Source organism: Brachyhypopomus gauderio, chromosome 1 (assembly GCF_052324685.1).
Source record: "Brachyhypopomus gauderio isolate BG-103 chromosome 1, BGAUD_0.2, whole genome shotgun sequence".
NCBI lineage: Eukaryota > Metazoa > Chordata > Actinopteri > Gymnotiformes > Hypopomidae > Brachyhypopomus > Brachyhypopomus gauderio.
The window spans coordinates 50992996-51020771 of NC_135211.1; the positions used below are offsets into that span (position 1 = coordinate 50992996).

General features: G+C 43.1%; 1 protein-coding gene across 1 annotated transcript in view; it reads right to left on the reverse strand.

Annotated features, from left to right (window-relative positions):
* LOC143510054 (uncharacterized) overlaps positions 1-9344 on the reverse strand; it is a 118176-nt gene extending 108832 nt beyond the window's left edge. The window contains exons 1-2 of the mRNA XM_076999090.1: positions 9135-9344; positions 2853-3500 (exon numbers count right to left, since the gene is read on the reverse strand). Of these exons, the coding sequence (XP_076855205.1) occupies positions 2853-3500; positions 9135-9276 (790 nt within the window). The 5' untranslated portion in view covers positions 9277-9344. The remainder of the gene's footprint in view (positions 1-2852; positions 3501-9134) is intronic.
* Positions 9345-27776: the final 18432 nt, after the last annotated feature.

Sequence of the window (27776 nt, forward strand, 5' to 3'; positions counted from 1 at the left end):
GAGCGCTATCCGTGCCCGGGCCCGCTTGGTGCCTCGTCTGATTGGTTCATTTCGCTGGAACTCAAACATGACATCAGTGATGCGACGCTCACGTTAAACAGTCATAGCGGCAAAGCGATTAGCAGACAATCGTTGTGTTAAATTATCGATAAATCTGTGCTTGCACCGTGTTTCTGCACTCCCAAAACGACTCCAAAAATACAATAAAAAGAGAATCGTGAACTCTATAGTGTTGTGCGAGCGCGCTTTTTTTCCAAATAAAGCGGCGTTGTGATGACGTAAGCGTGCTCGGGCCGGGTTGCTGAAGCGAGTGTGAGTGCAGGCCAGCGGGGGAGTGGGGAGGGGGGATAACCGGGCCCCAGCACGGATCCAGCAAACCGTGCCTAGTGTGAGTACGCCCTTAAATACATCAACTAAACAAGGGACATAACAAGACACACCTGAAGGTGATAACGAGGGGCAGGGAACACGGCAGGGGTGTGAAAACAGAAACAACCAGGAAGTGTCAAAATAAAAGACACTCAAACACAGAGGACAAAACAAAAGACAAGACTGACAGGGGGGGGGGGGGGGCACATGACAAGCCACACCTACGGTTCCGACGCAGACAACATGAACACACGCCCAAAGGGAAGGGTCCGGAGCTGTTCCGTGACACTCACCAGAATCCTCATTCATTTATGGCTGTATATATCTGTCTTCTAATACTTGTCTATTCATCTGGCAAACTGGCAACGTTCTGTCACTGTCTTTTGCCAAGTGCGTACTGAGCAATTTACTCTGCGTTATTGTATTGTGACCCTGCTGTGCTTTTGGAATTAGATTTTGCCTAGCAATATTGGATTTAGATTTGTATTATTATTATTATTATTATTATTATTATTATTATTATAAATTTTGACTTGCTTGCCTTGTAATATTTGTCTTTACATTTACATTTACATTTACGGCATTTAGCAGACGCTCTTATCCAGAGCGACTTCTGTTTCATTTTTTGTGTTTGGTATTTTTTTACCGGCTTTTGTTTTTTGGATTCTCCCTCTGACTGACAAATTATTTTTGCTTTGATAATAAATTGCTTGTCTTTGTCATGTTTGTCCCCGAACCCCTCTCTTCTGGCATGTGTATATGTAGTCCACTTCCATATATGTACTTCCTGTGGGTGTCTATGTCACGTGGGGCCCTGGCCATCTGTGGTGATACAGCACAGGCCACTGGGGCTTATGTTAGTAGTAGGACCCAAGTGCTTAACTTACAGTGTCAATTGGGAGGTGAGAAATAAATAACACTTGAACAGCTGAGACTGGGACTTAGGACTAGAGCAGGGGTGGCCAACCCGCGGCTCGCGAGCCGCATGCGGCTCTTTGCCAGGTTTCATGTGGCTCCCCAGCCGGTCCGCGGGCTCACCTGCACAAACGGGGCGACACACCGCTACATTTTCGTGGTGCGTGGTTTGTTTACAAGCCTAGCGAGCCGCTAATACTTTTAAAATCGCCGTAGTGGAAAACACGCATTTGACTGTCTTCACAGCTAATAATTTAAACTCGCCACCCCCCCTGCTCAACAGCTTTCACTCGACCATGCATGATGTGGCTCTTGGCCGTAACACAGTAAAAAAATTGGCTCTAGGTCTCTGGCGGGTTGGCCACCCCTGGACTAGAGGAAGGATTAATTAAGAGTAAGTTCCCAACTAAAAGATATATAACAAGGGAAAAGAGAGGATAAATTCGTTCTCTATATTTTGCAAATGACTTGGCACTAGAGGAGAGACTCAAGAAAGATCAAACACGGGAGGGACAACTTGAGGAAGAAAATAACTCGAGTAGGGAGAGAAAAGGAGCTTGAGGGGAAAATCTGTAGGGCTCCTACCAAAATTACCAGCAAGTCTGTATGTCAGTACACTGAACCAAAACACAGCAACGCGAGTCTGATTTCCCAGGCTTTATAAAGCCAGGCCACCAGGTGAGTTTATTAGGCTTGATTGCCCCACAATCAATTGGCCCTAGTGGTTGGTAGCGGTAGTGCGCCACAGCTAACCCTTACAGTCTATTAATCTTCTGGCAAAGTTCTGTCACTGTTTCTTTTGCTAAGTGTGTACTGAGCAATTTACTCTGCGGTATTTTGTTGTGACCCTGCTGGACTTTTGGATTAAGACTTTGCCTAGCAATTTTGGGTTTATTTTATTATTATTATTATTATTATTATTATTATTATTATTATAACTTTTGACTTGCTTGCCTTGTAATTTTTGTCATTCTATTTTGTTTTTTGTTTAGTGTTTGTTTACTGGCATTACTCTCTGGTTTTTGGATTCTCCATCTGGCTTGGACAAATTATTTTTGCTTTGATAATTGTTTATCCTGTTCTCACATGTAACGTCATTAATGCAAATAAATACTTTCTACAATACTATGATTATGACAGTGAAATGTAGCAGTAGTGATTTTTCTTGTTTTTAATGGAAAGTTCAGGTATATTTTCCAGTGTGTTACACCTCCAGTGGTGCCCAAATGATTTAAAAAATGTCTCATCATGTTGTTGATGACACACTGATGTCTCGATATGTACATATACAGGAATCATTTCATTGTTGAATTACATGGACAGAAAAGCAAAGGACAAAAGCAAAATGTACTTGCTAACATTACAAACAGCATAATACAATATAATTTTCACACTACTAGCCTGTTGCACCTCCAGTGGTGCCCAAATGATTTAGAAAATGTCTTAGCATGTTGATGATAATCAACTTTGAAACACTGATGTCTCTATATGTACATATACAGGATATAATGTATAATATAATTTTCTTGAGTGCATAAGACTGTAATAGTATGCAAATGATCACTTACCCTTTTCAAAAAACTTTTTTTGGAGTTCTCTCTCTTTTTGTAGCTGGTCTCTCTCTGCAGTCAGGCTGTTGTATCTAGTCTGTAGCTTGTCTCTTTCTGCAGTCAGGCTGTTGTATCTAGTCTGTAGCTGGTCTTTCTCTGCAGTCAGGCTGTTGTATCTAGTCTGTAGCTTGTCTCTCTCTGCAGTCAGGCTGTTGTATCTAGTCTGTAGCTGGTCTCTCTCTGCAGTCAGGCTGTTGTATCTAGTCTGTAGCTTGTCTCTCTCTGCAGTCAGGCTGTTGTATCTAGTCTGTAGCTGGTCTTTCTCTGCAGTCAGGCTGTTGTATCTAGTCTGTAGCTGGTCTTTCTCTGCAGTCAGGCTGTTGTATCTGGTCTGTAGCTTGTCTCTCTCTGCAGTCAGGCTGTTGTATCTAGTCTGTAGCTGGTCTCTCTCTGCAGTCAGGCTGTTGTATCTGGTCTGTTGTTGGTTTCTCTCTAATATCACACTATTGTAACTGTTCTGTAGCTGGTCTCTCTCTGCAGTCAGGCTGTTGTATCTGGTCTGTAACTTGACCCACATCACTATGATGGCAACCAGCAGGAGAATACACAGCAGCCCCAGACACACTGCGGTCAGTCTGTAGCATCTGCTCCCTGGACTGTTGGTTTCTGAAGATACATCATATATTTAAGAATTAAGTAAATACATTGCAATGTTTCATATGTTGAACTGGGAGGAGTAGTCAAGACTTTACATGGATCTTAGACCACAAACAGTGTGTGTATGTGTAGGGCCTACAGAACCTAATATAACACTATACTAGTTCAGACCACAAACAGTGTGTATATGTGTGGGGCCTACAGAACCTAATATAACACTATACTAGTTCAGAACACAAACAGTGTGTGTATGTGTAGGGCCTACAGAACCTAATATAACACTATACTAGTTCAGACCACAAACAGTGTGTATATGTGTGGGGCCTACAGAACCTAATATAACACTATACTAGTTCAAACCACAGTGTGTGTCAGGGCTTCTGTCACGACCGGGGGGAGCCCACGAGCCAGACCGCAACGCAATCAGCAGTGATGACCTGCGCCTGTCTTCCTTGCTTCTTAAGGAAGACAGAGGCAATGCCTCACTGCTGAGTTGTATGTCGTCATTGCTGCCAACCTTCAGCCTGGTCTCCTTGGTCTCGTGCTGCGTTGGGAAATGTCTATATTTTTCTGTCTGTTCAAGTGATTCCACTCCTGTGCCACTCTCTCTGGCTTCTCTCAAGTTTTTTTCTTTATTTTTTCTCTATCGGGGTTATTGGTTGGGTTGGGTAATTTTCCTTTTGTTGCTGTTCTTTAGTGAGAGAGCCAGTTTATTCCCTGGCGTCCTTAGTTTGTTTCTTCCCCTTTTTCATGTTGAATAATTTCTGTATTTCAGTTTTCTCGTTTTTCGCGTAAAATTATTTCAAATAGATAGAACAAAGCCTCAGAGAGACACTGAAAGTTACAAGGTGAGTCATCACTCTTCATGTTTAAAAAAAAAATCAAGTATATCAATCAATCAATCAAATCAAATTTTATTTATATAGCGCTTTTTACAACAGTTGTTGTCACAAAGCAGCTTTACAAGTGCCGAGTCCTAGCCCCCAGTGAGCAAGCCAAAGGCGACAGTGGCAAGGAAAAACTCCCTAGTTTTTTGCAAGAGGAAGAAACCTTGAGAGGAACCAAGACTCAGGGGGGGAACCCATCCTCCTCTGGCCGACACCGGTCACCATGACAACAACAACAATATAGACAGAATGTAGACAGAATGTAAAAGATGCAATAATGTCCATTTAGACCGAAAAATATGTAATAATGTCCATCATGGTGTAGGCATCCGGTTAGGCAGGAGGTGGCCGGCCAGGATGGATCGCTTGTCTCTCCTCATCTCATTATTCCTCAAGCAGGCGGGCAGCCATGTGGAGAAATGAAACAGGGAAAATTAGCTCTGTATGAGGACATATACAGGACAGGTAAAATTATAAACATTTCTGGAGTGTGGCAGCAACTCCGGCACTAAGTTAAATTATTACAGCCTAGCTAAAAAAAAGGCAGAACCAGAAGGTAACATAGGCTTGGGGGCATTCTGAGACAATGGCATCCGTCCACTGCACTGTCAACAAACTTGAGTGACCACGAGCAGTGACAGGATGACAGCACCAGCACCCCAGTCTACCATAAAACCCTTCGTCTATGAACCCCTGGATCTGTACCTTTATCTAAGGGGGATATTAATTATCAAACGCTAGACTAAATAAGTGGGTTTTCAACCTAGATTTAAAGATTGTGACTGTGTCAGAGTCCCGGACACATTTAGGAAGATTATTCCAAAGCTGGGGGGCCTTATAAGAAAAGGCTCTTCCCCCTGCTGTTACCTTGTTAATTTGTGGAACTAATAACAGACCAGCACCCTGTGATCTTAGTTGACGTGGGGGTTCATAGTAGGAAATAAGTTCCTGGAGGTATTCAGGAGCAAGCCCGTGTAGTGCTTTATATGCTAATAATAAAATTTTAAAATCAATACGAAATTTAACTGGGAGCCAATGCAGGGCTGATAGGACTGGTCTAATATGCTGAAATTTTCTAGTTCTGGTCAGAACTCTAGCTGCGGCATTTTGAACTACTTGAAGTTTATTTAGATTCTTATTTGAACATCCTGACAGTAGTGAATTGCAGTAGTCTAGTCTAGAGCTAACAAAGGCGTGCACCAATTTTTCTGCATCATCCTGTGATAATGCATTTCTTAATTTGGCAATGTTGCGGAGATGTAGAAAAGCTATCCTAGTAGTATTATCTATATATTTATCAAATGATAGGTCGGAGTCGAGTATGACGCCTAGTATCCAGCAATCCTGCTTCAGTTCCCTTTTGGTGTGACTCACTTTACACAAAAATGCCCAAATTAAATTACTTTTCAGTCAGTATTACCTTTAAAACTATATTGTCACATTGTAGTTAGCATGGTTTTATTGTGTTAGCGTAAAGGCACATTGCATAATGTCATGCTAAGTACTTGAAACCTCATATGATGTGACACATTATCATAAGGTGTGACAGGGTATTCTTGTCACACCATATGATCATTGTCACACTATATGATATAAACTGTGCATAAATACATAAATAATGGTATTGATACATTTTTATAGTTAATAGTTTGTTGAATATTTTATACTTTTTAACATATTTTGATAATATATGATTATATTGTTCACATTTAATATCTACACCAACTCAAATTGGTGAATCCCTGCTATCCCATTTTCAAGCTGAATCTATGTTAAACTACATAATTTTGTCACTCAAATGTTTCCCTTTATTTATTTAGTTTGAGGCAGATTTCATTAGATGACGAGCGATGGCACACTTTTAACAGAATTTAATGATACAATATCAGCTTGCTGTTTGATCATCATTTTACTTATTCTCATTTTTAAATGAATTTATGCATTAAATATAAAAAAGTTCAATGACTTACCAAAGATTATTAGAATTCGTGTAACCAATATTCAGCAGACTAGAATAAAAAGTGTAACATCTAATGAATACAGTAAATGGATTACTTAATGCCTTATAAGCATTGTTCACTACGTTGAGTAGAATTCACTGTTCAACAATTTTGTGATTTTGCTGTAACTAAAAATGATTTCAGTCACTTGTCAAACCAAATTTGGTTGTTTAGTAAATTAAGATGTCACGTTGAGGACCCCGGCCCCTCCCTTTTGGGCGTGTGTTTACGTTGTCCACGTGCATCGTCTGCGTCTGTGGATCCTCGTGGTTATGGTTGTGTCCTGTGATAATATGTCTCACCTGTGGCTCGTCTCGTAAATCACGTGGGGCTAATGTGGTTTGTCTATTTAATGTGCGCCCGCGCAGTGTCCTGTGCTTGTCGTTGTCTAATGTTGCACGTCTCTGTGTTTACATGTTCCATGTGCGCTGTATTGCGCAATATCTGTGCACTTAATAAAGTGACCGTGAGAGAAGCAGGGATTCTGTGTCTCGTCCTTCGCTACGCTCCCAGCGTCACAGCAGATTTTTGCATACAGATTGCTGTGTGGCATGATTCATCATATGGCGTGACACCATGTAATTTGGTGTGACATTCAGAATTTTGAAAAAAATTAAGGATTTTGATAATTAATCATAAACTCAACAATGTGGCTGATGGGGAATAGTGTCAGCAATAGTTACATGAATTTTGATACTTTTATAACAAGATACTCACAAATTTGTACATACTAATTTGAAGTTTACTGAAAGATTATGAGTAAAAGTCTTCTTATGAGTGTTGATGAAGTAAATTAATACAAAAGGTAACATATTTGCACATGAGAAATGGTATACTTTTAAATAGTAATGATAAAGAATCAGGATAATTGACTTACATTATTACATTATATCCCTTTTTAATTTAATTCACAATAACATTCATGTCACACCATATGACAAATTTAGTTACTAAGACGGTAAACTAGTAAATAAATGTAAAATTCAAGGAAAAATCTACAAGACACATATATATTTGGAAATATAAGAGTTGATAGAATATAACCCAGTGATTTCCATGACTTACATTTGAGATTTTTTTTTTTACTTTTTTTTAGCCAAATATGTCAACCCCCCATCTGTATATAAATAGTGTGTATAAGTGTAAATATCTGTGAATATAATTGTGCTTGTTAATTTGGCCCAGACGTGAAGAAAGGACACGACGCTCTTTTAGTTATCCCTTTCTCTTTGTTTTGTTATATTTCTTTAAACACGCATCAGGTTAGGTAGTCGATATTATTTTGGTTAGAGACGTTTTTGTTTCTTATTTTGAGCATTGGGTCGTGTCTTGGAGTTACATCCCTTGGCCATAATTTGAATACCGGTAAATATAAATCATTTTCATCATATCTATCACAGTCTCTCTTTCATAATATACTAATTCTTTGTTAGGGCTATAGCCTAGAGTAGTCGTAACACTATACCATTACCATTACTTGCACCATATATTCTCTCTCTCTCTCTCTCTCTCTCTCTCATTACTCTCTGATGAGTTATCGAAAAGTTATGTTCCGATTTCAGCCCTTATTTCAGTGGAGATACAGGACATAATACAGCTGAAATATTTTTGCTGTGTGATCTTGTTGGAGGATGAATAAAGCCAGAGTCTGCAGATGTACGGCTAATAACTTCCCAACAATTAAACCAGTTAGTGTACAATCACTGTTAATCCATTAATGTATATGAACAGGTATTTGACACATCTTGGACCCTCCATAACTTAATGCGTATGTAAAAATATTTTGGTGAAAGATTAATGCAACAGTGAAATGGAAGTGATCCTAAAATCATGATCCTTAAAAAGGATCTGGTCCCAGAAAAGGGCCGGTCCCCAAGCACAAGAGAGACACCCACTCAGACATATACACACCCACCCACACATATCACACCACTCCCCTGTTCTCAATCTCCCACCCACTAGTCCTGCCATCATCAGTGTCCTCACTGTGCCTCATTTACATCCTGTCACTCACTCACATTTAAGCTCCCAGGTTCAAGCCTCCAGTGCTGTGCATTGTGACTCAGATGTGCTGCTGAAATCTGTTGCTGCTACAGCTCTGATCTGCTCCTTAACTGACTTGAGTATATTATTCAGTTCATTGTGAACCTTGGACTCTGTCCTGTGTTTTCAGCATCACCGTCTGTTTGGATAGACACGGTGGTAAAGGAACCAATCTTGTGACCAGAAGGTCATGGGTTAAATTCTGAAGTGCCCTTGAGCAAGACACTTAATCCCAACTGTTACCCAGGCACTGGAGTAGGGCATTGCACCACTCTGGGCATGTGTGTACCACAACCCCCTAGTGTGTGTGTGTTCTCATTGCACAGATGGGTACATTTCAGAGGGCTAATTTTGATTGAGGTGAAAATTGACAATATGGCAATTTAATAACTTTATGCACAGTGGATATTAAAGATGTGCCTCTACCACCCTGGCCTTCATCTCGATGTCCTGAAATATTGTGAAAATTGACAATATGGCAACTTTATGCACCCTGGCGTTTGTCTCTCTCTGTCCTCTCATGACAACAGTCAGCTGTGGATATTTCTTTTTACTCTGTTACATTCTGTAAGACTGAAATTAAAGACTGAAGTAAATCATGGACACATAATGTTTCTCACTGTATCTTACTTTTTTGTTTCAAAGACAGAAATGAGAGAGAGAGAGAGAGAGAGAGAGAGAGAGAGAGAGAGAGAGCATGTGAGTGTACTGACCTGATCTCTCAGTTTTCTTGTTTCTGGTCCTCTGAGTCTCCAGTTCATCCTTCATGTTTTCATATGAATCTTCATTGTCTGAATCAGACCTGTTGACTTCAGGAACTTCTGTATTTGTATATATATTCTCATTCATTTCCATTTTTCTCTCTGCAAAATAAATCAGTTCAGACAGATGAAGCTGTTTATGTTCAAATTACTTTGGATCAAACTAAGAGAAAAGCTGCTGGCTGAAACTACTACTCCTATATATGTGTGTCTCACTAACCCCTTCACCAATGTGGCTTCCTGGGCATCTGCATGTGACACAATATGTAAAATTAAGATGTGAACTCACTTATTAAAGAGAGAATTCAAGCAGAAGTCTCCCTTTGAGCATGTGACCCAAAACAAAAACAGGAAGAAGAAAACTTGACTGCATACGGGAGCCTGATGCTGCATGATGTTGAGAGTTCATTTTCATTCATGAACTTGAAGAGCAGAAATTATTGTACAGTCCCTGTACAGTTCTTACTCTGTACAGTTCTTACTGTACCTCTGTAACTAACAGTGTGGCACATAGAATCATCTACAGTGTCACGGTGAGGGGGCCGGGTCGCCACCAGAGGGCGCGTAACCCGGCCAGCAGCCGATCCCAGCACACACCCCCGCGCATGCAGCCACTCCCACAGTCGCAATCACCGTCATACTGAGCACCTGTTTCTTGTTTACTTTGCACTTCTTAAGCCCACAGGTCGTCTGGTCCAGTGCTGCACATTGCCGCTACACAAGCGTCTCTGGTTGATAGCACGTCCCTACCGTGTGTCTACGCTACGAGCTTCACCTTGCATCTAGTGTATGCGCTACGAGCTTTACCTTGTATCTACAGTGTAGGCGCTACGAGCTTTACCTTGCATCTACAGTGTGTGCGCTACGAGCTTTACCGTGCATTACTTGCTGTGTATGCGCTACGAGTGTTACTGGTTGCCATGGATAATAAACCACCTTCTGTCCAACCCACATCTCCGGCTGCCTCTGTCCCAACGCCCCCGGCGTCACAGAATGTGCAGCCTGGAGCAGCCGGAGGCGAGGGCGCCTCTGCTATAGAGGTGTTGGCCCATCAAGGCATCATCCTGGGCAGACAACAGCAGGTGCTCCAGGAGCTCCGCTCAGTGGTAAATACCCTGACGACCTGCATCCAGGCTCTGACGGTACAGGCATCTGCGCGCCCTCCCACGCCGAGAACGCCGATTCCTCCACCCGAGCCCTACAACGGGGATCCGGAGCGCTGTGAGGGCTTCCTGGTCCAGTGCCAGCTCTATTTTACCAGCATGCCCCACCTGGAGGAGAAGGAGAAAGTCGGCTTCATGGTGAACAGGTTGCAGGGCAAGGCACTGGACTGGGGAGCAGCCCAGATCAGCGCGGAGAAGCCCTGTACCCGCAGCTACGAGCAGTTTGTTCGCGAGCTGCGGGCGGTCTTCAACCACCCCAGCCGCGGGAGAGTCTGCGGCCAGAGCCTGTTACAGCTACGGCAGGGAAGCTGAAGCGCCGCAGACTACGCTCTGGAGTTCCGGACCCTGGCCGCCAGGACTGGTTGGGGAGAAGCGGCTCAAACAGACGTCTTCCTGGCGGGGTTGAAGCCCGCCCTGAGGGCGGAGTTGAGCTGTCGGCCCGAGGGACAAGACCTTAATCAGATGGTGCACCTGGCCATAACCATGGACAGGCTGCTGCAGGAGCGAGGCAAAGGAGCGGCGCTTTCTCCTACCCCGCAGGCTCCTGTGCACACACCGCCCCGTGAGACCACGCCCGCCGAGCCCATGAAGATGGGTGCTGCCCCCCCCCCCCCTCACTCGTACCGCTGGTCCGAGGAGGGGGCGGGCTAGGGTGAGTATCGCTCTGATGGGAAATCTCTTAACGTGGGAAGCGTCAGTGTCTTACGGGGCGATGTCCTTATCTGTGTTTGCATTAGTGGATACGGGAGCCTCGGGGAACCTGATGCGGAGGAGCGTCGCTAAGCAGCTGAGGGTGCCCCTGATCCAACTCGAGGAGCCGAGACGCGTGCACGCACTGGACGGGCGACCTGTGGGCGGGGGTTTTATTTCTCACCGCACTGCACCAGTCACCATACACGTTCAGGGCCAAAGGGAACAGATCAGTTTTTTTGTACTCCCTTCCACACGCTATTCCATCACATTAGGTCTCCCTTGGTTTAAACTCCACAACCCCGTTATCGACTGGTCCACGGGTAAGCTGCTGAAGTGGGTAGCGCCTCTACAGGGCACCCGGTCTCCCTCCCGTGTGTTCGCGCAATCCACCAGCGTTGAGAGCCCTAACATCAGCTCCACCCCAGTCATTCCCGCTCCGTACCGTGATTTACATTTACATTTATGGCATTTAGCAGACGCTCTTATCCAGAGCGACTTACAAAAGTGCTATGTAGTTGCTTGGAATCTCCAAGGTAGAATAGATAGTCCTGAACACAAGGTACTCTAAGCTGGAAAAACCACTAGACGAAAGTCAAATGATACCTAACAATTATACCTGAATATACACATCCCCTGAGGAAAAAGACAGTAAACAATTCCTATAACCCAAATACCTGAGGAAAGAGACGATAAAGTACAATAGACAAAGCATAATTATGCAAAGTGCACTTGAAAGAGGTGGGTCTTCAGTCAGCGTCTGAAGACAGCAAGTGACTCCGATGTTCGGAAACACAAGGGAAGTTCATTCCACCACCTTGGAGCCAGGACAGAGAAAAGTCTGGATGCTTGTCTTCCATGTGTCCTGGATGATGGAGGGTCAAGACGAGACATACTTGAGGCGTGGAGGGCTCTAGGTATGCATCTGGGTTTTACCATGGCCATCAAGTAAGGAGGAGCTGGACCATTCTTTGCTTTGTAGGCCAGCACCAGGGTTTTATATTTGATGCGGGCAGCTACCGGAAGCCAGTGGAGGGAGGACAGCAAGGGAGTGACATGGCTGAACTTGGGAAGGTTGAAGACCAACCGAGCTGCAGCGTTCTGGATCAGTTGCAGGGGTTTGATGGCATGCATAGGAAGACCAGCCAGTAGGGAGTTGCAGTAGTCCAGTCTTGAGATAACAAGGGACTGGACAAGGACCTGAGTGGCCTCCCTAGAGAGAAATGGCCGAATCCTCCGTGATCTAGCGGAGGTGTTCAGCGCTGCCAAGGCCACCCAGTTACCACCCCACCGACCCTGGGACTGTCACATCACCCTCAAGGCAGGTACTACGCCACCGCGCGGTCGAGTCTATCCACTTTCTCAGGAAGAGGAGCGGGTCATGGCTCAGTATGTTAAGGAGGCTCTCGCTCAGGGCTATATTACTCCCTCCACCTCTCCCGCCTCAGCCAGTGTCTTCTTCGTAAAGAAGAAAGACGGTGGGCTGAGGCCATGCGTAGATTACCGAGGGCTCAATTCCCTCTTAGTGAACTTTGCCTACCCGCTGCCTCTAGTGCCGTCGGCGCTGGAGCAGTTAAGGAAGGCTAAAGTCTTCACTAAACTAGATCTGCGCAGCGCCTACAACCTTATTCGCGTACGCGAGGGTGATGAATGGAAGACGGCGTTTAGTACCTCTACGGGGCACTACGAGTATCGCGTCTTGCCTTATGGCTTGGCATCTGCTCCGTCGTTCTTCCAGGCGTTCATTAATGAGGTCTTAAGGGAGTTTCTGAATAGATGCGTTGTCGCTTACATCGATGACATTCTGATCTATTCTCCCTCCCACGACCAACATGTGCGTGATGTATGGGCAGTTCTGGGCACGCTCTTGCGCAATCGGTTGTATTGCAAGCTCGAGAAGTGCGAGTTCCATCTCAGCGAGATGAACTTCCTAGGTTACACCATTAGGCCAGGCTCAGTGCACATGCAGCACAGGAAGGTGGAGGCGGTCGTGAAATGGACGCAGCCTCACACACGGCGCGAGCTGCAGAGATTTCTGGGCTTCGCGAATTTCTACAGGTGGTTCATTCGCGCATATAGTCAGATCGCAGAGCCCCTTACTGACATGCTGAGAGGGGGAGGAGTTAAGCTTCGCTGGACAGAGAGATCTACGAGAGCATTCAACCAGCTGAAGCAAGCGTTTGTCGACGCGCCGGTTCTGCACCAACCGGATCCTAACCGTCCCTTTATAGTGGGGGTAGACGCGTCAAACGTGGAAGTAGGCGCGGTGCTGTCACAGCGACCGAAGAAGCATAGCTCTCTCTGTCCCATAGCCTTCTACTCGAGGAAGCTCACCGCCACCGAGCGTAACTACGGGGTGGGAGACCGTGAGTTGTTGGCCATGCGCAAGGCGTTCGGTGAGTGGAGACACTGGCTGGAGGGAGCTAAGCATCCATTCACCGTGCTTACTGACCACAAAAACCTGGAATATATCAGGACCCGTCAAGCCAGGTGGTCTCTGTATTTCTCTCGTTTCAAGTTCCAGGTGACGTACCGGCCAGGAGAGAAGAACCAGCGTGCGGATGCGCTATCTAGGTCCTTTCCTGGCAGTGCGGAGTCGACGAGCGAGGAGCCGGTGCTTACGCCCGAGTGCGTCGTGGGAGTCTTGGAGTGGCAGATCGATCGGGAGATCGAGGCAGCGAACCCGCATCCAGGAGGTGGGAAAGTTCCTGCGCGCGTACTGCAGCGAGCACGCGGACACATGGTGCGCCCTTCTGCCCTGGGCCGAGTATGCACAGAACTCCCTCACTCATTCCAGCACGGGGATGACACCGTTCGAGTGCGTGCTCGGTCGCCAGCCGCCGCTCTATCCTTGGAACGCCGCGTCCTCAGACCAGCCCATCGTCGAGGAGTGGTGCAAGAGGAGCGAGTGGGTGTGGGAGAACACCCATCAGCGGCTGAGGGAGGCGATTCAAGCGGAAAGCCGACCGTCGGAGGGGAGAGACCCCATCTTATCAGGTAGGGGATAAGGTGTGGGTTTCCACCGAAGATGGACGCCTGGGCAGGAGAGGTAAACTGGGGGAGAGATATGCCGGCCCGTACGTCATCTTGAGGCGGCTTAACCCAGTTACTTATCGCATCAGTCTGCCCGAAGACAGACGTGTGTCGCGTGCATTTCATGTGTCCGCTCTCAAGCCATACAGAGCAGGTGCATTGGAGAAGGCCTCGACGTCACGGCCGCCCTCGCCGCTGCAGTTGTCGGACAGACCCGCGTACCTCGTGGAGAGGTTACTGGACTCAAGGCGCAGAAAAGGTGGCTTACAGTACCTGGTGGACTGGGTCGGATACGGACCGGAGGAGCGCTCCTAGATACCGGCCTCTCAAGTGGTAGGCCCCTCCCTTATCGCCAACTTCCACAGGGAACATCCAGACCGGCCAGCTCCGCGGCGACGGGGAAGACCGCGTGGGAGTCGACGGGAGGGGTCCTTGGGGGAGGGTCTGTGTCACGGTGAGGGGGCCGGGTCGCCACCAGAGGGCGCGTAACCCGGCCAGCAGCCGATCCCAGCACACACCCCCGCGCACGCAGCCACTCCCACAGTCGCAATCACCGTCATACTGAGCACCTGTTTCTTGTTTACTTTGCACTTCTTAAGCCCACAGGTCGTCTGGTCCAGTGCTGCACATTGCCGCTACACGAGCGTCTCTGGTTGATAGCACGTCCCTACCGTGTGTGTACGCTACGAGCTTCACCTTGCGCTACGAGCGCTACGAGCTTTACCTTGCATCTACAGTGTAGGCGCTACGAGCTTTACCTTGCATCTACAGTGTGTGCGCTACGAGCTTTACTGTGCATTACTTGCTGTGTATGCGCTACGAGTGTTACTGGTTGCCATGGATAATAAACCACCTTCTGTCCAACCCACGTCTCCGGCTGCCTCTGTCCCGACGCCCCCGGCGTCACATACAGAACATCTACTAGAGCTGTGAGAGTGTAGATGATGTATGAGACAATAACACCAACACACAGGCAGAGAACAACATAAAAAATTGAGAAATTAGAATATTGTATAGATGTATAATGAATAATGCACAATTGTTTATAATAAATTAATTCTTTATTATATACTATTAGGCCACAGCAGTGGTGTCATATCAGCACTACAGAAGTGGTGGGTGGGTGGGGCCAGAATGTAGCATGACCAGATGTACCAAAATAGATGATGTATGTCACATGTGGGAGGTTTAGTTGAACTTTCATCTCTGCCTTTTCACCTTCTCACACACACACACACACACACGCCATGTATTTGATGAACTGTACTAGCAGATAACACCAACATCAATGCCTGGAATGTACTGTAATTTAGAGCGTTATGATAAACTTTTCATGACAGTAATAATGCCTGTCCTGACCCTGAGTGTGATGCACACAGAGATGTGCTGCTTAGATGCTGCTTTGCTGAGTTCACATCTAAACCTCAGACCTGTTAGTTAGACACAATTTACATGCTATTTGAATATCTGTCACAATCTAGTGTCAACATATCTAACACAGTAGACCAGGGGTTCTTAACCTGGGGGTACTTCCAGGAAGGTCGTGAATGTGACACAAATTAAGGCATTTTCTGAGTTAAATGTGCGACGAATCAGGTTCGGAGCTGAACTTTGTTGTTCTTTACTCAGCCTGGACAAGCGGAGTCACAACGTGCATGCGCAAACCTGAATCAAGACTCAGTAAAGTTTATTGAATCAAACTACCTCATTCTCAGTCTTGATTCATGGTCACGCATGCACGTTGTGGCTACGCTCGTCCAGGCTGGATTAACATGGAGCGTACATTGTGAGCATGAGATCTAATAGTAATTAGTTTTAGATTATTATCAGGAGGCCCTAAATGCTGTTCTCTGATGTGTGTGCGTGTGTGTGTGTGTGTGTGTGTGTGTGTGTAAAGCCGATGCGTGTTATGGATGAAGAAATGCACTTTGCCTATTTTCGTATGTCGCCGCATCGGTTTGATGATCTTTTGCATCGTATCACGCCGTACATGCACCACGAAAGGACCCAGATCAGCCCAATTTGTTTAGCTGAACGATTGGCGGTAACTTTAAGGATCCTTGCATCTGGCAGTAACCAGAAAAGTGTGGCCGCAAGCTATAAATTAGGATCCGCAACGGTGTCCCAGGTCGTGACTGAGGTATGCCAGGCGATCTGGAAGGCCCTGAGAAAGGACTTTGTCTCCAAAGGCAGTGAGTGGACCGATATTGCACGGGAGTACTGGAAGGTTTGGAACTTTCCAAACTGCGTAGGCTGCATCGATGGCAAACATGTACAAATCAAAGCTCCACCTAATGCAGGGAGTGACTACTATAATTACAAAGGGACTCATTCCATTGTCCTTATGGCTGTCTGCGATGCAAACTATCGCTTCACAATGGTGGACATAGGTGAGAGTGACGGTGGGATTTTCAAGAGTAGTGGATTTGGTTCAAGGCTTCTACAGGGGACCCTTGAACTCCCACAGCCTGAACATCTGCCAGGCACAACTACACGACTACCTTACGTGTTCCTGAGAGATGCAGCATTCCCACTACATGCCAACTTGATGCGCCCATATCCAGGTAGTGTGTTGATTTTCTTTTAATCTTATGAATTATGTTGTACGGTTGAATATATTTCATGACAACTGAATATGCTTTTATTTTGCAGGTGCAATCCTCGACAATGGGCAGAAAGTCTACAATTACAGGCCCTCAAGGGCTAGAAGAGTAATAGAAAACTCCTTTGGCATCCTGGCGGCGCGTTGGAGAATTCTGGGACGGCCCATTGAATGCTATCCTGAAAAGGCAGTCCATATAGGCATGTGTGGCCCTTCACAACATGTTGGCCCACACTGATGCAGCAGCCTCCCCTGCATACAAATATATACCACCAACGTTTGCTGATGGGACTGCAGTCACAGGGGAGGTGCTGTTCGGTCAATGGCGAAGTCAGGTAGCTGGGGATAGCAATCTCCTGGATCCAGGACGTCTGAGCTCTGCCAGAGCATCACGGGCAGCCATTGCAGTCCGAAATGACCTGAAGGATTACTTTGTAACGCCACAAGGACTTGGCAGGAGGCGGTGGTACACAGAGGAATGTTAAATTAACTGCATTTTGCCATATGTGATTTATTTTTAAACAATTTGGACAATAAATGTGTAGACAAGGCTATTATTGTATGTGCAAAATTGTACACAAAGGATAGATTATTTCAAAATAAAATACAATAAGAACCTGGTGTGGGTCATTAAATGTATACACACACGCTATAAATATAGATATACACATCTATATATATTTTTAGTCTATAAGAGCCATCCCAAGAGGAGAGCTAACAGTTCCAGCACAAACATTTGTGGGTAACTCTTTTGGGTATTTTTGGAATAATTTGGAAAAGAAATGTGTAGACAAGGTAATTACTGTATGTGCAAATATATTGTAGACAGTATAAATTCTTTCAAAATAAAAATAACCTGTAATCAGTGTGGTGTGGGTGGGTCATAAAATATAAATATATACGTACATATATATATATATATATATATATATATATATATATATATATATATATATACTGCTCAAAAAAATAAAGGGAACACTAAAATAACACATCCTTGTAGCGGAGACAGCCAAAGACATTGCAAAATCACAAAGTGAATTACTGTCACCTTGGAAGACAAGAGACTAACCCATCCACAGCTCTTTAAGTGTATGTAAACATAAACACTGGTCCTTCGCTCAGTAACAATCACCAAGGAATTCATACGCCTAATGGCTTTCCTCTCTAAAAAGCTTAGGAAGACTTAACTTATCTGATCGTCTGAGAGTAAAACAAAGACACTTAACGTGCTCTGGCCAGAATCAACCCTTCGCAGGAGGACACAGAGCACAGAGAGCAGGAAAGGTCTACACTCCTAAACCTAAATCACAGGCCTATCTGATTCCCCAAGGTTTGACCCCATTTTATGACACCTTGAATTCTGGTGTTAAAAACCAGAACTAAAGGTGCAATATTTCAGAAATCCTTGTAACTCCGAATCTGAACTGTACACGGAATTGGAATTCAGCCTACAGGAACCAGCTCGGCGGATGCAGTCTAGAGACACCAAACATGACTATCTTTCACCTAAGGAAAGGATACGTATGCATGGAACCAATATCCAGCTTCCCAGCTTCCAGGCACCAGGACAGAGTGCCTCTGAATTGAACATTATGTGATCTGTGGTTGATATAAAGAAACCAATCGTGATCTTTCATGTATTCAACATTAAGTAATGTTATCAGAATCTTTGTGGTTATATACACTGTAAAAAGATTACTGTGAAATTTACAGTAACTTGCTGGCAGCAATTAGCTGGTAAGTTGCTGTAATCAATTTCACAGTATGCATACTGTAAATTTAATCACAGTACTTATAGTTCTTACTGTAATTTTTACCACAGTAGGGTGCTGTATTTCTATTACTACTGTAAGCTTTACAGCTTAAAATTACTGTATTCATTTTAATATAGTAAATTAATTACTGTAAAAAGGACAAAATTTAATTTATTGTATTGCTTTGAATATAATTCAAAACATTTTAGAACATTTGAACATTTAAATACAAGGTACAATATTAAATGTGGAACTGTATAAAACCACAAAAAGCTTTTGAAATAAAACAATTAAATTCCTCTTTTCTGGGCTGGGGAATCCTTTAATTGGGTCTGAAAAGTCGCTAAATATAGCGACAAAGTCGCTAAGTTGGCAACACAGTATTCCGTACTTGGTACTCACGGCTAGCAAAAAAACGAGTGATGAGCTTCACTAAATGCTCTAACGTTTCCCTCTTCCAGTGCAGTGTAGGATTATGTAGCAGCACCTTAGAATGGTGGAAGTGAGAGCTGATAAACACCGGCTTCATGTTCATTTACACTATACTGGAATAAACTGATGAAAGCAAAGCTTTCAATGCTATTTATCTCACTTAGTACCCGTTACTACCTCGACACAGACCGACTGTTTATTAGCCGAAAGATGCGAGCTAATAGCGTTAGCTGAGCTAACCATTAGCACTAGAAGACTGGCTGCTGGTGTACGTGCCTACAATAAAAACAGTGATTTCAAGGCGGGTTCATATAAAACTGCCTTAATTTTCATCGCGGGTTTATATATATAGTTATACAGCGAACTACACAGCATGTATCAGCTATGAAGGATATAAAGACATTATCCTCTGTCTGTGTGGATGTTGCCTACCATTAGCAAAAGTGGATTTCTGTTTAAATTGCTGAATAAATCCCGCTCAAAATTACTGTATTATCATTCACAGCAAAATTATATTTACTGTAGAATTCACCCGCCACTGAATTTTGACCATGATACTTTGCAGATTTACAGTAACATGCTGTAAACAGGTTCTACAGTAAGAATTTGATCATTTACAGTAATAATGCTGTGAAAACTACAGTAACATGTTGTAAACAGGTTCTACAGTAAGAATTTGATCATTTACAGTAATAATGCTGTGAAAACTACAGTAACATGCTGTAAACAGGTTCTACAGTAAGAATTTGATCATTTACAGTAATAATGCTGTGAAAACTACAGAAATTTTTCAAAACTACAGAAAATGTGTCACTATAATTTTAGTAGTTAGATACACCCATCTTTGTAGCTTTGAATTATATTGTGAAGGCATGCATATATATATATATATATATATATATATATATATATATATATATATATATATATATTCCTGTGTGTTATGCTGTTTAGATATGCATGCTCATTAAGTTCTGTGTGTTAAGGTCATAGAGACCTGCATATTCTCATATCCATGTACTACACTATTAGAGATCTATCAATACACTTGTAGTCCAGTGTAAGGTCTAATTAAGATTTATATATATATATCCAAGTATCAACATACAATGTGCTATAGTAGGCATATACATATACATGTATTCAGTTGTGTCACTTACCAAATGTAACCATGTTCATATGTTCTTGTGTGACCTCATATTCATACCTGTCTATGCATTATGTGTCATTCAGTGTCCAGGAGTGGAAATTAAGAATGGCTCAAGGTATAGGTTGGTAGAATCAAATGAATACTTATTTAGGCAGAGCATACAAGTCAATTTATTTAGGAATAAGAGAATTCCAATTGTCTTGAAATTGTAATAGTCTGCTTTTGTCTCACATTAACTAAATCTCTGAGAGACGGGCAGGGTCACAAACCCCCCTTCTCCCCTCTCTCTCCTTTCTCAGATTACCTCCTGTCCGGGCAGAGATTATGCATATTCAGAAATCAGAGTCCAATGATCACCAGAATAGCAACTTATGGGGAACTACAGTCACGCCCCTAAATGTTGCTTAAAAGGTGTCCCTCGAGAGAAAAAGACAGATTTGAAATGATGCCAAGAAACCACAATTAAGTTCGAACTTCTAGAAGATCTTCCAACTTCTGGAAGATCTTCGTTACATTTATTTCTCGAGAAAGTGTTTTAATTTTAGTCTGTATCGTCGTCAACTTACTTTTGTTTCCATCGTCTTTAAAGTCAAGCTCATCTTCCTTTCTTAGTTAAATTCGAGTTATTTCTGTTTGGTCGATAGAAATTAACTTTAGTTTAACTTCGAAGTACATCTCCTCAAGTGAACTGCTACCCTCCAGCCACGACTGTGACGTCACCGCTGGGTCTCCGCGCTTCGAGCCGTCTGTAAAGACAGACTCCGCTGACCGAGCCACCTCAGGAGTGAACGAACGTTGAACGCGCGTCGGTCGACACGCCTTCCTTCCCCCGGACACACGCACAGACGTGCTGGGCTACGTCACAGTAAGACCCAGAGTTCACGTGCTGTTGTTTGGGGTTGCCAGTTCCAATTTAGCAATAACTGTTAATAGTATTCTATGCCCGGATCTTCTCTTCATACTATCCTACTTTCTTTCTAAACATCTATAATCCATTTCAATTCCATGACCGTCAACAATTGCTGATTATCTGCTGTTGTTGTTTAATGTTCTATTTTTTGTTGTTTACCATTATATATCTGGTTAGATTAGTAGATTCACGTATAGGTTTAGTTTCACTTTGAGCCAAATCATTCATATGCTATCCTTTATATCAATTGTCATATTAACCATTGAATAAATTTTGATATTTGTTCATTAATCAGGTCACGGTGGTAATTACATATTTTGATTGATGGTATTAGGTCACTGCGCGGAATCAGAACTTAACCCTTTAGTAATGAGACTGATCAAACCATATTCCACCCATCTCCGTTATCACAATACTGGTTCCTGAGCAATCAGGATGGTGCCCCGTTCATAATCCAAAACTAACATATGTATCTGCTACATACTAGATCTCAATTAATAAAAATCAGTTGAAAATCTCTCATTTTTACCTGTCGTCTGTTCCATTTGCACAAGACCATGGATGACTTGGAGTTACATTGTGTTGTTTAAGTGTTCCCTTTTATTTTTTTGAGCAGTGTGTATTTTTTTAGGCAGATGCTATTTGCACCCGGGTATATGCAGCAGTATGTGTTATTTGCACCCGAGTATATGCAGCAGTGTGTGCTATTTGCACCCGGGTGTACATAGCAGTGTGTGCTATTTGCACCCGGGTATATGCAGCAATGTGTGCTATTTGCACCCGGGTGTACATAGCAGTGTGTGCTATTTGCACCCGGGTATATGCAGCAGTGTGTGCTATTTGCACCCAACATTTTGATTTATCAAAGATTAGTACTATTCTTTTGTGTTCCATTTTACTTACAAATTATTTTACAAGAAGTGAAGATACTTTTATTTGGGGTTATGGGGTAGACCTGTTTGAATTTTGTTTTTCACTTGTGAGTCTTTTTCTTTACCATGCTTAGAATTTAAATAGCAATTTAATTATCCTAAGTCGCTTACCGCTAATGGCAGTAATCACATGGTAAATACTACATGTAATATACACTGCCAGTGATAAATAATGTTAAAACAAAATGTAATACAAGTTAATATCTGTCTGTAGCACCCTGATATGTACACCACATTGTATGTGTCACGTTATGGTCCCCGACCCCTCCCTTTGGGCGTGTGTTTACGTCGTCTGCGTCAGTGGATCTCCGTGGGTGCGGTTGCGTCCTGTGATAATTCGTTTTACCTGTGGCTCGTCTCGTCATCATGTGGGGTTTATGTAGTTTGTCTATTTAATGTGCGTTCGCGCAGTGTCTTGTGCTCGTCGTTGTCTGAGTCTACGTGTCTCTATATGAGTGTTAAACGTGCACTGTCTGCGCTATATGTGTAAAGACAAATAAAGTAACGTCTGTAGCGAACAGGATTCTGTGTCTCGTCCTTCACCCAGTCGCCAGCGTTACAGTATGATGTATACAAATATTCTTCCTGCCAGTACATTATCAGCCTCTTTAATTTTATTTAATTTCACAGAATGCAGAAGACAGATTTGATTTTTTAATTCATTTTTTCTGGATGGTTTGTACATTTTTTAAAGAAATAAATTGGGGTTTTTATTATTTACATCATGTTTAAATAAATTTTAATTTTGTGCATTGGATGGTAGCCCTCTTCACTCCATAATCTCAGTGCTCTCTGGAATTCCTCACAACTGTCGAAGGAGTATCCTTCACAAATGTTCTTTAGCTTTTCTTCCTTCTTGGGAGAAAACACAAATATTAGCTTATATAAAATAGTCATTACATTATAAGTCTGGCATATTGACTCTGTCATGCAAAAACCTTAATTCAAAAGGACTGTACATCTTTTGTTATACACATTCATGTCCTTTGTGTGTACTGAAACAACACAAAAATAGAGAACAAAAAGACAAAATTATATAATTTTACACAAAACTCAAAAAATAGACTGGACAAATTTGTTTTTGTAAGATAGCAATGTCACGTAGGGCTACACCCCCCTCTCTGTCACTTGTTCCTGTCCTTGTGTCTGTGTTGTTCCCTGCATGTCTGTCTCCATGGTTTCCCCTCGTCTGACACGCCCGTGTCATCAGTGTCTTCACCTGTGTGTCTAGTTTAGTTCTGTGTGTGTCTAGTTTAGTTCTGTGTATTTATAGTCCCAGTGTTTCACTTATCGGTTATTGGTTGTTTTGTTCTATTTGGTTAGTTTGTGCTCTTGTTATTCATGCTCTTTGGTCGTGTTGTGCTCTTGTTATTCATGCTCTTTGGTCGTGTTGTGCTCTTGTTATTCATGCTCTTTGTTCAGTGTTCTACGCTTTCTGGTCTGAGTTCTACTCATTTCGTTGCTCAGTCGTCTGTGTTTTCTGTAGCCTGATTTTCTAGTTTGTATGCGTTTACCCCGTGTTTGGTTTAAAGTGTTCGTTCGGTGTCTTAGTTTAATTCTTAGTATCGTCATGCCTGTTTATTTGTCAAACCTGGATGGCTCGCCCGTTATGACCCCTGTCTGTTTGAACGACTTTGATCATGATCATTCCTCTTAATAAATCTCGCTCTCCTCAGCGTTTGTGTCCGCCTCCAAGCTCTGTAGCGCCAGTTAGTGTTGCCACCTGTCCCGGTTTTCACGTCGCTGTCCCGGTTTGTCCCGGTTTTCCTTCTTTTTAATATTCGGTCGCGGCAAAAAATAAAAATTATTTAATGTCCCGGTTTTCACTAGGTTAGTTCAAACGACTATTTAGACTGTTTCTGCACACTTGAAATCTGTCTTTTTTTCTCGCTGTGTCCATTTTACACCCCCCACCCGGTAACACTTTACGTTCGCCACTATTATGCTCCTATTAGCTCAAAAATATATCAGTGTTCGTTGGATAATAATTCTCACACTATTTCTTAAATATATATCTTAAAATGTAAAGTTAAATTGAGTGATGGACCTTTATACATAACTATTAACCAAATTCTGCTTACCGTTTCCTACTGTCTCCGTTTCGGTTCCTTTGAATTTGCGCCTTTTCGCTCCCGCGCATTCATTGGTAGACATGCGCAGATGGGTTCGCTTTTTTTTTTTTTAATTAAGGGGTGAAAATAGCCTCGCTGTGTGGCAAATGCTACTTGTACCCGGGTGCAAATAGACACTCCGATTTTTTTATCACTTCATATAGTACCTGGTGTATCTTAAACTTTATTTCAGGTTTGTGGCCTGGGTGTATTTGCTGATGGGACAGCAGTCACAGGTGAGGAGTCAGTGATACACAGAGGCATGTTAAAATCTGCCATATGTGGTTTATTTTAAACATTTTTGTTTGGCACAGCAGAAACAATGTGGAAAATAAAAGTGTAATTATTGTATGTGCTAAATTGTACACAGGATAGATTATTTCAAAATAAAATACAATAAGAACCTGCAATAAGTGTGGGTCATTAAATATAAATATATACGTACATATATATAAACATCTATATATATATATATATATATATATATATATATATATATATATATATATATATATATATATCTGTGTATACACATTTGTGGGTATCATCTATTTTGGGTCATTTTTTTTACTCTTGTATCTCTTCAAATATTACCTGGTGTAGCTTAAACTTAACTGCAGCTTTTCTGTCAGGGGGTATTTGCTGCAGCATGTCAACAATTAGGGCACCAAAGTAAGAATCTCCATTTTCTTGCTGCTTGAGTGCCTGTCTCTCCTGGTCATGGCATCTTCAATAGTGTGCTTCCTCTTCCGTGCAGGTGAATAGGGTTTTGGGTGCACAGACGGCTCGGGAGATGCAGTGCAACTTATAGGTGATGACATAGAAGGAGAAGGTGCTGAAGGTGTGGAAGAGGAGGATGAGGGGGATGATGATACTGGGCTTTCATCTGTTTGATGGTGGCTGGTAGGTTGCAGGCTAGCTGTCTCCTGTGGCACACTTCCTTGTTGGCTGCTCAGTTCTGTGTCCTCAGCCTAAAAACAGTAATTAACATTTCATGAAAAGGCACGGCAGTTGAATGGCTGGCTGGGGAAAAGTCATTCATGGGCAATACACATCACCCTGCACAAGACCATCAGCACACAAAGGAAAGTACTCAGTGAATAGACTGCTGGCACTGTCCTGCTTACACACAAGCTGCAAAAGTCTTTTGTAGTCAAGCAATCACAGTTAATACCACCCAACAACAGAGTCGTGAAAATGCATATGGCCCTGATGCACTCTGTATTGACCTTTGCAAACCAATGTATTCATTCACTTTTACTAATCTATACTTGTATTTTTATTGGTGCATATTATTGTGCTGTTAAGATACTGGAGCCCAAAAATGTGGCTAATACATTATCCATCCATCCATCGATAAATCCATCTATTTATATTGGTAAACTGTACTACATAGGAGGGATATCTCAGTTTAAAACGAAATTGTGCGGTTGCTTACCTCGCTCTTCAGGTTGGTGTGTGTCGGTCGATGTTTTACAAATTGGGACAGCCATCCCAGTTCCACAAGAACCGGGGAAATGTGTTGAGTTCCCCCGGGATCTCCGCTTCTTCCGTGGCTTTTCTTTTTTGCTTTTACATATCGGTCCTGCATATTTTTCCAAGACTTTCTACACACTGTATCTTCTTTCGCCATGAAAGTAGCGATCTCCGACCATGAATTGCGAAGCATCTGTGCGTCTTTATGTTCTTTCATGGACGTGTCGTATAGATGCCTGTAAAGACGCACCTGTCCCGCTAGAGCTTCCTCAAATGCGTCCATTCTACTACTAGTGCGGCTCGCGCAAAGTTACAAAATTCGAGAGGTGCGCGACCTAGCTAATCCATTGCGCGCGAGGCCCTCACGCACGGGCGGAGCCACAGCGATGACGTCATTTTTGCCGCGCGGACCTTCACGCCGCTCGCGGCGCGTCAAGTATAAACCAGGCTTTAGACGTTGTAGCAGTCACAATATTACATTTTAAATAAAATGTTGTCTACAACTTAAAATATGTATATTCCTGGCGTAAACAAAGTTGTAGGTATTTGTTTTGTTTGCCAGAAATAAGAATTTGCACATTTTGGCACTTTTGCTGATACTGCCTTAAAATTATTGAAGAAAGAATTCCAAATATGCGAATATGCGAACGTGAAACCAACTTTACCGCAGTGGTATTGTCGCGCTGAAAAATATTGACCTGTCTTGACGGAGACAAGATCCGTAAACGCGAGAAGCCGCTTTCGCCATTCCGGATGGCTAAGTCAAAACCATTACGTCTTAATGAACCAATAAATAACATCAGTGGCGAAAATGAGTGTAAAAATACCTGGTTCACGTGTTTTTATTTTGTCACAAAAGGCTTCTAACATGGGCTAAAGCACAGGGTAGACCAGTGGTTCCCAAAGTGGGGGGCGCGCCCCCTAGGTGGGGCGCGGAGCTATTGCAGGGGGGGCGCGGAGCTTGAAAGTAAAACGTGCACATGTGTCAATATTAGGGATGCACCGATTCCGATATTAATATCTGAAAAAATTCTAGATCGGGTATCGGGGACAATGTGACCGATCCATAAAAACAGATCTATTCACTCTAATTATATGCTTGTATTGCTTGCTTTTCGGAGTTAGTTCAACCCTAATACTCGCGCTGGTGGTATTCCACTTAGTCCGTTTATTTGCTGGTTGACCAAAATAAACCTGGGCTCCAGCAATACTTCACTGTTCATACATGAACTGGTGAGTTGTCCAAAGCTCATTTAATGCGTTACTTACAGAAATAAATTAAAGAGCAGTGGTCTGACTCGGTCTACGGCGGAAAGCTAAAAAAACAATATTCCATACGCACGCTCAACTCGCTCCCTTAAAGAGACAGTACACATATTTCTGGCCGTTACATGCTTTGTGCTCTGCGTGATGTCTGCGCTTGCAAACTAGCCGCATATGTATTGCTGTTTCTCTTATTTCATCTCCTTATTTATTTTAAATTACATTTAGAATTCTTGAACCATTTAAAATGTTTCTTGCAGTTAATTTTTTTCATGTTTGACCAAAGTTGTGAACCTATTGTTTTTGTAAGTTTTCAACACATCCCTAGTCAATATGGGGGGGGGGGGGGGGGGGTGTAGGGGGGGCGCAAAAATATTCTCATCTACTAAAGGGGGGCACGGCAGAAAAAGTTTGGGAACCACTGGGGTAGACTATCAAATGACAAGAGTTTGCAACTTCATCTTCAAGCTTTTCAGCCCTGGCGCGAATGTTATCCTCACACGTCCCTGGATTCACCAGTTAGAACTACAGAGACACTAGAAAAAAAATCTTGTTTCTTATTTTATGTCACAGTCAACTACATGGGGTTGACGCTAACTTAATAGGCCTATATATCTACCTATTTCTCACAAGAGCTTGTGGCTAGATCTGACAGTGTTCAACGCTGTAGCGAACGACAGTAACTTTGTTTTACCGGAAAATATGAAAACGATTGAAACCATTAATCACCCAATTAAATCCACTGGGAAATGTACAATCTGGTAAATGTAGTGGTACATGTACGATCTGGTAAATGTAGAGGTAAATGTACGATCTGGTAAATGTAGTGGTAAATGTACGCTCTTTTGCCGTGTCCCGGTGTAGACAGCACTAGGTCCTGCTTCACGCCCCGTTTAGCGTCACAACATGAATGAAGAACGTTCGTATGACTGAACGCAATTTGGCCTCTATGATGGATCTGGGCGGAAATTGCTGGCCACTGTGTCATTGAAATTGCCGATTTCGTTAGTGCTCTGTATGCTTATTAAGTCAATATGATAATATATATATAATATATCTATAAAATATCTAACCC